Here is a 12,056-nt window from a genome sequence, read left to right as displayed (position 1 = left end):
GCGGCAGAAACAATAAAAAGGGCTAAATCAGCATGTAGGGCCCATTGATGTGATGGTCACCTCTGCCAAGCCTGCCCAAAACATCTGCAGTGCAAATGCTTCCCTTTAAAGGAAGGTTAGCATTTACTTAGCAGCAAGTTAAAGCTAGCTTTGTCAGGTGGCAAGGCAAAGCCAACCAGATGGGCCCTGAACATACAGCTTCCTCTGCAGGAATCTGAGACCTGCAAGCTCAAACTCTGCTGCCAAGGCACAGGATGCAGCTTCACAAGCTGAGTGAACCAACGAAAGCAAGCTGTCAAGATAAGCAATGGTCAGGCTTTGAGCACGTGCAAGTACAGCCACAACCAACCACGTGGTACAGCTTTCACAGTAAAGTGAAAAATAACTAAAAAATGAAGTCACAACCAGCTGAGCAAGCTGACCCAGTCACAGATTAGCTACTACTTCTGGCGCTTGAGAAAGCAAACAAAAGCAAGGCCTATTTATCTGTCCGGGTGGTGAAGAAGCATTAGATTGGTGCAGGCCTTTCATCAAGCTTCACACTCCTGGTGTGCAAAAGTGCTGACAACTTGTTGCGATGTTAAGTTTTCACTTACCTACGTTTGGCAATAATTTGCATCATTTGGAAATTTCCAGCTTCACATCTGGACTCAGAGTCAGTCCTGAAAATGCAGTTTGTGCAACACTTCTCAGAGTCTGGAGAAAGCTGGTCACACAGCACCGGCTCCTCTTTGTATGCTAAGTTGCATCAGACAATCTAAAATACATTAAATACTTTCTAATATTACTTTTTGATATTAGCAGTTGCTACAGCTGCCACAAGGACATTGCAAGAAAGGGTGAGAGGTCCCATAACTTACTCAGTTGGAAAATATACACTGACAACTCAAAGCACTGTGGAATAGAATTCCTTTTTGTTGTCCAAACTTTTGCCTTACTATTGATACTTTATCTGCTGATTGCAGTTTTAAATAATCACTTCTTACTGTAAGGATGTGACAGATTCAGCATATCCATGAAACCCAACCACAGCAGTGAATTCAAGGAAATGCTGTACGGTATTTGAGATTCTGAATGATAGCAGACAGCCAAGAGAAAATGGTGTCTAAGCAAACTGTGGGTCTGTTGTTTAATGAGGGGGTATTTAATAGGATTGTTGGCCCAATGAACATTATGTGCTTACTATGTGGAAGTAGCCTTTCATAACATTTGCAGATGCAGCTCTTTTCTCTCAAGAGCCATGCAGAGTGTTTATTCATTAATTTACATGTATCACATATGAGGAAGGGCAGTGCTCCCATAATGAATGCAAACTAAGGCACTCTTAAGATGTATGCATTTGTTTCTTCTTGACAAATATAGTGCCAGAGTTCAAATAAAAGCCCAATCCCCAACTACTACACTCTACACATAAACCCAAGCTTCCACCCAAACATACCAGCAAGACCGATTTTAGAGTTAAGTCTCTTCGCTTGCTCTGCTTGGCTACCTGTATTCTTGACTGGCACTGCAGCCCCCATGTTTCTGAATAAATCCGTGAAGTTCTTCAGTGTCTGCAAAATGGTCTTTGGGAAGGGGGAAAAATAAAAAATAAAAATTACTTTCTGGGAAAATAAATAGCTGAATGTGAATAACCATTCCCCTTACTTCTGCAATCGCTACCATAAAGTTGCTAAGACAGCCATGATGTGACTGTGCATCATTCCATTGGTTCAGTGACAAAATATGGATCATTTAATTAATCAATCTTAATCTGCAGAATAATCTGGTCACTTTGCTGAACAAAATACTACTGTCTTCAAGTAACAGAAAGAGGCTGATCTTAAGGGCCAGTGGAGGAATTCACTCATCCACCTTTCACCTGTTTAGCACCTCCATTTGTCCCCAGTCTGGAGCAGTATAGTCTGAGTTCAGGGAAGCCCCAGGATAATCTTCAGTGCTCCTCAGGAGAGACATTAATTCAAATCTCATTAAAGCAGCTTTCCCTCACTGTGTTGCAGCTGCCTCAGTTTCTTCCTGTAAGCTGTGATACTCATCATTCCATACACCACTCAGTAAAGAAACCATTAAGACCTGCAGAGCTCATTTTGAATCCAGAACATTATTTGTTAAGATCCTGGCAGAAGGGATTTCACAGCAGCTCCCAATTCCCACAGAATGTTAACAACCAGTGAATTCTCAACATATTTCAGTAGTAGTTCTGATTTCACCCTTATCATTCCACATGCATTCAAGCATTCCTAGACTAGTTAAAAACAATTCACCCAAACCCTATTTCTTCATAGTTGTGAAATGTTTTTTTTTGTTTTTTTTTTTTACATCAACTCTTTCCACCCCGCTAACACTCACATGCAAACTCACTCACTGGCTACTGCTGCTTGAGGAAACCCCTCACCTACACTCAGTACCAAGTTCCCAGCACAGCTGACTGCAGGTAACTATACAAAACTACTGGCATCCTACTAAAGGAGAAGACCAGCGATCGCAGCCTCAAGTTTGCCAAGTTCTTGACTTTCAGCCTTCTGTGATTCAGCTTTGAAACTTCTCGTGGCTGTATGCAGTCAACCTATGTTCTGCTCTTTCCAATATTACTGTAAGTCACTGCCAACGTTTTTAGTACATCAGTAACTTTATCAATATCTTTTGTAGTCAGTGCTTAAGCAGTGAGCAAACTCACTACAGCGGTTATGTAGCTTCAAGCCAAGCAAAGAACATTTTGATGCACCACCTGCCCACCTTGTTGTGGAGTTCCCACTGTAGCAACACAAACCGTTGTTAACTCTGCATTCCACCAGAATTTACAAACACTGCTTGAGTAACACCATGAATAAATATGAAAAAAAATAGCTTTTCCCACAAGAGCCTTGGTGGGTTACTTTTAATTAAAATCAGTTTAATGATTGATAAGCTCTAGTATTTCCAGCAGCAAATCATAAGTGGTTGACTGTTTTCAGGTACAGTGAGAAAACTGATAACGACGTAAGCTAGCATATTTAGTTAGTTTACTGGTTGTCAAACACAGGAAAGAACGGTGGTTTAAAGTGTAAGTTGTCATGACCAAGAACAAAAACTAAATGCGCATTTTGTAAGAATTAGGAAGTTAAACTATACAAGTTCACTGAATCCATCACTTACTCTTAATCTCTCACAAAATTACTTTCCATATACTTGCTACGTCAGAAACTGTGGAGCACAAACTTTCAGTATCTGATCAGTAATTGCAGCAAGAGGGATGTCTCATACATAAACTCAGTACAGTTGCTACTTTGAAATGTTCTCCACTCGTGCCCCTTAAGCAAACAGCAGAACACTACGTGTTTCCTAGTGTCCTTCATTTGCTTTGAGCTTCCAAAAGCAGCAAAAGGCAACCCAGTGTTTCTGCAGCTGATTTGAGATTAGCCATACAACAAACCAATGTTCCATTCAACACACTGCAGGGAAAACAGGAGTGTGGGTATATGAAAGTGTGAAATCCTAAAGCTCTAACATGATCTTCCCTAATCCTGCACATATCCTCAGTAGCTGTCTGCAAGGGTCTATCACTGGAAAACAGTGGCTGCATCCACTCACCTCAGCTACTGCTGGTGGGAAGAGACAACACACAAGAGGGAACTCCTCCTCTTTCATACTGCTATTTTATTTTGTAGCAAGATCCATGTAGTATATAAAATATAACAAAAAAAGAACAAGACCTATAAAATGAGTTCAGATGACAAGCCACTTCAGCTCTGCTTTCAGTTTTATCATGATGCCAACAGACTCACGTTCTGTTTACTTTGTACTTTTACAGCTCTATAGCATATGAACCCATGCAAAAAAAAAAAAAAAAAAAAAAAGCTGATATGTTCCAATTTAGCCATAGTTAAGTGACAAATGTAGAGAAAAAAAAACAAGGCTTTCTTAAGCCACAGCTGCCCCCAAGATAGGTTACGATGATGTCTAACTATACTGCAATGCACATAACACCAAGAACCTTGAAAGAGCCTCTGAGAAATCAGGTTCACATTAAGCATTTTAAAGGAAGGTCATAAATACTGCACTGTACCAGCGGTACCTCCCAATGTCCTCTTTATGCCTGAGGAGCATTCGTGAGTTTTAGTAAGCTACTAAAATAGATGACACCAAACCTAGAGGTAGGTTATAGGCAAAGGTAAAATACAGGCGATAAAAAAAAAATGTCCCTTTAGAGCCAGTCACTGCACAAACTGCCCAGCAGGAGGCAAGGCAAAATGTCAACAACTTTTTCTTCCCACCTTAAACACTGCTCACATGTGGTGCATTTAATTTCTAGTGCCGTAAGAGTGACACTGGATCATCAGCTGCTAGTAAATGCAGTCATGCCAAGAGAACAGCCTGAAGGAATTCAAGCAAAAATCTGCTGCTGTGGACTGTTACCAGCTGGACCTCCAAGTTTTTTAAGTGACCTGATGGTAGAAAACCAAAGGGGTGGTTTTCATTCTGACCTAATATACCCTACATGTTCATAAGGAGAATATATTGCTAAGCCTACGCAAAAGGAGTCAAACGTCAGCTTGTCCCAAAAAACTAAGGAAATAAGAAAGTAAACTGAGAAAGGAAGAAAAAAAAAATTATTTTGCTGGGACCAAGATTTCTCTTTTATAAAGTTACTGTACCAAACAAGCTGGTAAAATAGCTTGTCTAAGGTAACACGTGGGCCTCAACATAAAGTTAATAACAAATATTGTCTACATTTCAACACGGATGAGAAATATCTTCAAGTACAATAGTTAACGCAGACTAAACCCGAATTCTAAATGGTGTGATGCCTTCAGGTCACAGAATGTGGACAAAACTTAACTCTACTCCTGTGCACTACTTGGTGATAATCAAAAGTAACAGCACTGAACATTTATTTTATTTCTTTCAAAAGAAAAGGGAAGATGGTTAAATAAAAGTGTTCTCCAATTTGTTCTCTGCTGTACGTACACCCACACACATACACACACGCACATGCACACACCCCTCCAAACTGCACTGACATTTTTGTTTTGACCAAAAGAGTAGATCCTGGGAGTAAGTGCAAAATGCAAAATCAACTGACAGAAAATGCTGAACAAACAGTATCATAAAAATACAAAATATTTATATTACTGAACTATTAACAGATGATGTTCTCTGTTTCTTTAAAACTTTGGAACCACATAGCTGATTTCTTAAATCTAGTCCATGCCAGCTTCCAGAACTATTAATGATTTAGTTAGCTTCATTCTTTGATGCTTCATCAAAGTTTTCTACGAGATCTGAAAGAGATGAAGATATTTAATACAGCAATGCCCAGAAAAAACAACTTCAGCTTAATGAAATGCATTTCTAATATGAAATCTCAGGTAGTTCTTAACTAGACAGTCACATGCATAGTTTTCTTCTTTTGTCTTTTAGTGGGACTTGAAATAGCTTTAAGAAATAGGATTTGTTTGAATGTGTGCAAAGAAGCAGATATACCAGAACACTCAGAATGGAGGTTCCAACATGAAGGCAGACTGATTTTCAGAGGTGCTCCACCAAATGCAGTTGAATCTCGAGCCACCAGCTCAACTAACTCTAGGTAAGCAACTATTGTTGCACTCGGGAAGCAGATAACTCTGAAGAGACCCGTGTATTTTTAGGTAAACTCAAACACTGCCAGACCTGAAAATCTGGGTCATCAATTTGTTGGGGCTTTGGCTTTTTTTTTTTTTTTTTTTGCTATTACACCATATTGATGCATACAAAATAATGAGGTAATTTACACAGTTAACAACTAACTAACAACTGGGAATGAAAGTTTCTCAGCAAACTAAAACACTGACACAAGCTTAATTTCTTCTACTGCAGAAATAAAAGTCCCACCCCAGAATGATTTAAAGTGATGTTCTGAACACTACGCCAAGCACATCTTTTTACAGATATTTTACTTTCCAGCCCTAAAATCTTATTCAGATATTTCACTCACCCAGTTGACCTCCTTGTATTTTAAGCTAAAATTAAGCAATTTCATCAAGGCAAACTATTTTGAAAAGCTGGAATCCAGAACCATCACTATTTCAATGCTGCCCAGCATGTTAAGCCTCTCTTAACAATTGAGAGGAATAATTTCATCAAGAGCTGGGTATTAAATTCATGCACTTAATTTTATTTAAGTACATTAAATGGACATCTAAGTGAACGTGCTTACCTGGGACATCGTCATCTTCTTCATCAATATCTTCAGATTTTGGTGCTTTACTGTCCAACACTATAAAAAGAAATCTGGTGCTGAGTTCTCATTATACAGGATTAGGGACAACCACACAACAGAACAGGACTTAATATACTGATGAAAACAGGAGGCATTCCCCTCCACACTGCTCATCCCATTAGAAACAAGCCTGCAAGCGACCAGAATATCAAGAATAACCAGTATGATCAAAAGATCCATTTGTGAATATTAACACAGCCGTTTTCAAACACTTAGCCATATTAACGCAGAGCTAACAAAAGATCAAATGACAAAAATCAGCAGTGACTGTATCTTTTAACTGAAGCCAAGTGTTTTAATGCAACGATCATGTTATACCCATCTGGGACCAACATACAGAACCAAAGAATCCTTAGAGCTGGAAGGGGACCTTTAAAGGTCATCTAGTCCGACTCCCCTGCAATGAACACTCATCACCAATCTCCATCCAGACACAGAGCCACTGACCACCACTTTCTGGACTCAATCCTACAGCCAGTTCTTCACCCATTGAACAGCGTGCCCATCAAATCCATATCTTGCCCATTTGGAGAGAAGGATTTTGTGGGCTACTGTGTCAAAAGCCTTGCTGAATTCCAGATAGATGACATCAGCGGCTCTTCCCTTGCCCATTGATGCAGTGACACCATCAGGGAAATAGCATCATATGATTCAATTAGCAAGAGGCCACAAGTGTGGAATAAGTATCTCTGCATGAAGGGATATGAAACCTACTCTTCTGTAAGTCATGGACCTTGGATCATGCTAGAAGTCGTCTGAAATGTAAGAACTTTAAGTATTTCTTATCAATGGTCCACCTAAATTAAAGGTGACTTTCTGTCACAGTAAGGAACTATTGGTACTGAGGTCATAATAAAATACAATTATAATGATCCATCTTTCTCAATTATCAAAGGCATCCTCTTTCACCTAGTAATACTATGCAATACAGTATGCAACAAAAACATTTTGCAGAAAACAATCAGTACCTTCATAAACAAAACCTACTGAGATTTTCTAGGTAAAAAACCTCTTTTGTTTTTCTTAACTATTCTGTCATACACAGCTGTGCACCTGGAATTACTGCACATCTGACTTAGCAGGATCTCTAAGTTTCATTTTTAAACCAAGGTCAGCCTATGTAGAATCCTGGGGAAAAAAAACCAACAATAACCATTTTCCTTATCATTATACTTCCACAACAGAGGCTAATACAAGTAACACATTTTTAATTTAAGTGACATGTGATGCTGTTAAATTTGGGTTAACATTTTAAGTCTGCATACATATATTTTAACCATCAGTGTAAGATTCCACTAGGACCTACCTTGTCTTGGGAATTGTTCCGCTAACTTCCTGAGACTTGTTAAGCTGTCAGCACCAAGCTGGCTTAAGATGCCTGGAAGCATTTCTGTGATCGGTTTAGCCTCTGCATGACCAGTAATTGCAAAAGTGTTAGCAGAGAGGGATGCCTGAACCTTAGGGTTGTTGAAGTGAATAACCGTCCCATCATCTTTTATCATGTTCACCTGTTTAAATACATAAAGAGCAATATTTACCAAAGTGCTGCAGCATCTTGTTGAAGAAAAGCACGATAAATCATTTCAAAACTACATTTAAATATTAAAACTAAAACTACAAAATAATAATACAGCCATGAGTACTGCACTAAGAAATTGCATCACCCATATTAGGAGGAAAAAAAGTAAGGGAAAGGGGAGGTGGCTCAGACATATAGTGTATGAAAAGGCTGAATTAACAGCTATGGCTGCCTTAGAGAAATGCCTAGAGAAATAAGGTAGATACCTGTATTTCTATTTATAGAGTGATAATACACACAGTTTGAGTGTTATCATACAACCTCGGTGTATTTTTGATTAAGGTAAAATATGCAGGCTATTAGCCTTTAAGGCATAAACTAGTTAATATCAGGAATATCTCAGAAGGAAAACCAACTCTGTGGTAACCCTTCACAAACTAAAAGCAGTAACAGAAAAGCCTTGACACAGCAGTTTAAGACACTGCCATTCCCAGCTATTTATGTCACCTATCAGGAAAACATCACTGTTTCTGCAGCGGAATTGGCAAAACCCTGAGGCCAGATCGTGAGTCTACTTGCTGAAAATGCCCAATGCTGATTTCCTCCTCACTCCTCCCTTACAGCACTGCAGATATATAAATTAGCTGAACTCAAACTGGCTTCTGTGCTCTCCCAGTAATTCCCTGACAACCCTTTTGAAACTAAGCACAGCATACAATCATTCTGCTCCCCTGTCCTGGCATTCTGAATCACCAGAGATTAAGTTTACAGCCAGCACAGCTGCTCACTTTGCTCCTACTATTGAAGCTCATTCCAATACCTTTCAGCAGGTTTAATTTTGTTTTTACTTCTACAAACAGATGTCATCTGTTACTAGTACTTGCAAATACTGAAAGTTTATTAGAGGTCAGAGAGAGAAAACATTTATCAACGGAAGAACTCATCTAACACATGTAAGTTACTAATTTTCAAGGTTCAAAATATGTTTTGATGGGAACTTTTTCTTAAACAGAAAAAGGACGAACCCCTTCCCTCCAGAACTAAGACAAAGTGACAAATGCTTTAAGCCCAGTCATACTCTTACTTAAAGACTCTTCAAAACAAATCACAAATAATTACCTGCCTATGTTTTACACAACATTACAAACCTCCCCAGTTTCTATGTATGTAAGTCAGTTTGGGTCTACCTGAATAATACAGCAGCGTACTGTAATTATGTACCAAGCTGTCAAGGTTGAAGAATTTTGAACAATCTTCCTCCATGTCAACACACTTTAAACCTTAACTGTGTCTGAATGAAGATCTTGCGCTCTAACACACCACAGTCTGGTAATAGACAAATCCAGAAGTGTTTCTGCACAATGATATGAAGACTTTCAGGAACCCCAGGCTCCTACTGAATCTGCATTTGCCTTTGGAGTGCACAAAGACACCTCTGGGTCACCTCGTAGCCCCGCTTAAATTAATCAATCACAGATTAAGGATGCGTTTTCAACCAAGCAGCACTATAACATGGAGCTCGTGACGAAGGAACACCTCCTCCTCCCACATAAAAGCGTCACTCCCTACAGCAAAAGAGCTTCTATTCCAGTTCATATTTTATCCTGAAAACTTAATACACAAAAATAGTACAGAATAACTGAAGCCTTTCATTGCAACACAGAAGCTGCTTCCATAGAGCTTTGCTAGTGCTTTAAGAGGTGCCAGACTCCTGCCTCTACCAAAAACAATCCTGGTTTTATTTTCACAAAGTCAAAGCATCCAGTTCTGATAACACAGACTTGTAGATTCCTATTCCAAGGACTTTGATTCCCTCCTTTATGTTCTGCACCCCACAGGAACTGAATGTGCTTGTGCAATAAATACTATCATCGCTCTACTGTTAAAATTAGGTAATTTCAGTTCAAGAGGTCAAGAATCAAGAGCTCTTTTGTTCTGCAGTTAATGCAAAGACATACATCACAGGCAGCTTACTATCCCCTGGGCTCGCTGTCTGGATAGAAAAACCTTTTCCCTCCTCTTTCTAGATATGTGCACATTAATGAAAACAAGACAAATTAAAAGAAAATAATAATAATAAAGTAACTCCACCAACACATAACCAGACAAATGAGTCTGAGATAGAAAATGAAAGTAAGAAGCAACAAACCACCACAGTGAATTTAATTTTACAAAGGAAACACTGTCACTATACCTCCTCAATGCCAGCAATGTTATTTACTGCCAGTTTTTTGAGTGAGCTCTGAAGTTTTTTGTCATCAGCTGTCGCTGTTCTGTGCACCACCTTCTTCTTTCTGCGAGCTGTTCCCTGGAAAAGAATCAACAGAACAGCCTGCAACGCTCAAATTCTCACAGCACTTTCAATTTAAAGTCACCTCACACTCAGCAACATCTCTTTTCCGAGCTGTAAGAATGCTCTGTGGCAGAAAACATGTATTAACTTTCTTCACTTATAGTTTTAATTGCCAGTCCCAGCTTTAAAATCCTTCTTAACTGTAGAAGCCAGAAGAAGCACAGAAGTATTCCCTTTTTCCAAAAGCTGGATTATAAAAAATATTAGCTTATAAGCAACATGTAAAAACACTGGTTAAGAACTTCATTTCATCCAAGATGAAGCAAATGTAGAAATCCACTCTTTTGTAAGTAGTTAACAGCTTTAAACTGCTCCAAAGACAGCAACTCAAGAACTTCTAATTTGCAAGCTTTTGTACAACCCCCAGACTCCTGCCTATAGTTAGGAAATGAATGCTCACATGGAGTCATCTATATGCTTTCATAGAATCACCAAGGTTGGAAAAGACCTAAAAGATCATCCAGTCCAACCTTTGTCATATTACATACGGGCTGGCATAGATAAAAGAAAGAGCCCAGTGCACAGCCAGATAAACACTGGAGCTCATACCAAAAAGAAACTTCCCAACAGGTAGAAGAGAAAGAACTCAAGCATCAGGTGAGCTTAAACTGACCTGAATACAGGTCACAACAAGTCACTGATTTAGAAAGAGCTTGCACTCGGGAACCACTCATACAGTTACCCGTGAACTGAAATACAACTGCTTTTCAGGCAGTTTTAAGATGCAGACTGTTTCAGGTCCACATCACATGACAAATCCTTTTTCCAGGCCCCTACATGCCTTCTAATGAGAAGTTTCGCTCTGTGCCTACAGATCCAACCACAGCAAGTACTACAGCTCTCGTGGCTTTCTTACCTTTCCTCCTATTCGGACCTGAGCTTGAAGCTTGGCTAGTTTTTCTTGATTCATAGTGTTGTGTCTAAAGAATGAGGTACAAATACAAGTTAACTAGCAAAATATTAAGAAAAAAGTCACTGAAATAACTCAAGGAAGCACGTGAACACAAACATCTCATAAGCACAACATCTAAATAACACAAAGCAGCATCTGCACCACGATGACGCAAACCAACGCTGTGTTTGATGTTGCATCAGTTCGAGGCACAAGCCGTGAATTTCCAAGTCTGTCAGCTCAGGGCCGGACCCACCTCGTTACTGACTCAGCCCAAAAGCAGCACGGGCTGCTCCAAAGCACCTTTGTGCTGAACGGAGCCCAGGGCGAGGCTGAGCCAAATAACAAACCTACAATGGATCTGTGCAGCTCACCAGCTGGCTCCAAACTCGAGAGGTTCACACAGTGCCACAATATGAGCGCGGAGCTCTGGCAGCCATCGCTCCAACCCAATGGCGCGTAAGTGAAGCACCTGGGCGCTGCCACGGGCCGAGCGTGACCTTTAAAGGCCAGGAGACACGAAGCCCGGTATGGGCTGAAAAACGGCGCTGCCGCTGATCAGCCCCGAGCGGCCCGAAGAGGCGGAAGGAACGTGCACTGATAGAGCGACAGCGGATGGAGGCCAACAACAGCGCCGGGACCGGCACAGCGGGGAAGGGAACGGAGTATGCAGGGCGAGTATCCGGGCACACAGAGGCCGGACGGGACACGGCGCAGACACTGCAGCGCTCAGCACCGGGCACGGCCCCGCAACCAGGGCCCGGCCCACGGGGACGGAACGGGGCCGAGTGCCGCACAGCCCGCAACGCATCACATCGCACCGCACCGCACCGCCCTCCCGCTGCCCCGCAGACCACGAGCCCACGGGCCGTGCAGCCGCGGGCCGTTCTCACCTGGTCCCACAGGCCCGTCCGCAGCTCCGCACGCGGTGAGAACAAGATGGCGGCCGGGAAGGAAAGAGCGCCGCACAGAGAAAGGAAGGAAGCTTCGCGCCACGTGACGCCGCTGCGCCGCCCGGCCCCGCACGCGGATTGGAGGCTGTGCACGCACGATT

The 12,056-nt window shown here is 41.1% G+C and overlaps 1 protein-coding gene across 1 annotated transcript; it reads right to left on the bottom strand.

Annotated features, from left to right (window-relative positions):
• Positions 1-2,844: 2,844 nt before the first annotated feature.
• On the bottom strand, positions 2,845-12,027 carry BTF3L4 (basic transcription factor 3 like 4). Its single transcript, XM_015870587.2, has 6 exons — positions 11,896-12,027; positions 10,967-11,030; positions 9,952-10,065; positions 7,545-7,746; positions 6,176-6,235; positions 2,845-5,261 (listed from the first exon to the last, which is right to left on the bottom strand). The coding sequence occupies exons 2-6, from the start codon at positions 11,018-11,020 to the stop codon at positions 5,215-5,217; spliced, it is 477 nt and encodes a 158-aa protein (XP_015726073.1). The 5' UTR covers positions 11,021-11,030; positions 11,896-12,027; the 3' UTR covers positions 2,845-5,214.
• Between the last annotated feature and the right edge of the window lie 29 nt (positions 12,028-12,056).

Source organism: Coturnix japonica, chromosome 8 (assembly GCF_001577835.2).
Source record: "Coturnix japonica isolate 7356 chromosome 8, Coturnix japonica 2.1, whole genome shotgun sequence".
NCBI lineage: Eukaryota > Metazoa > Chordata > Aves > Galliformes > Phasianidae > Coturnix > Coturnix japonica.
The sequence above is the reverse complement of the archived record's forward strand: the minus strand, read 5'-3'. Positions and strand labels throughout refer to the sequence as shown.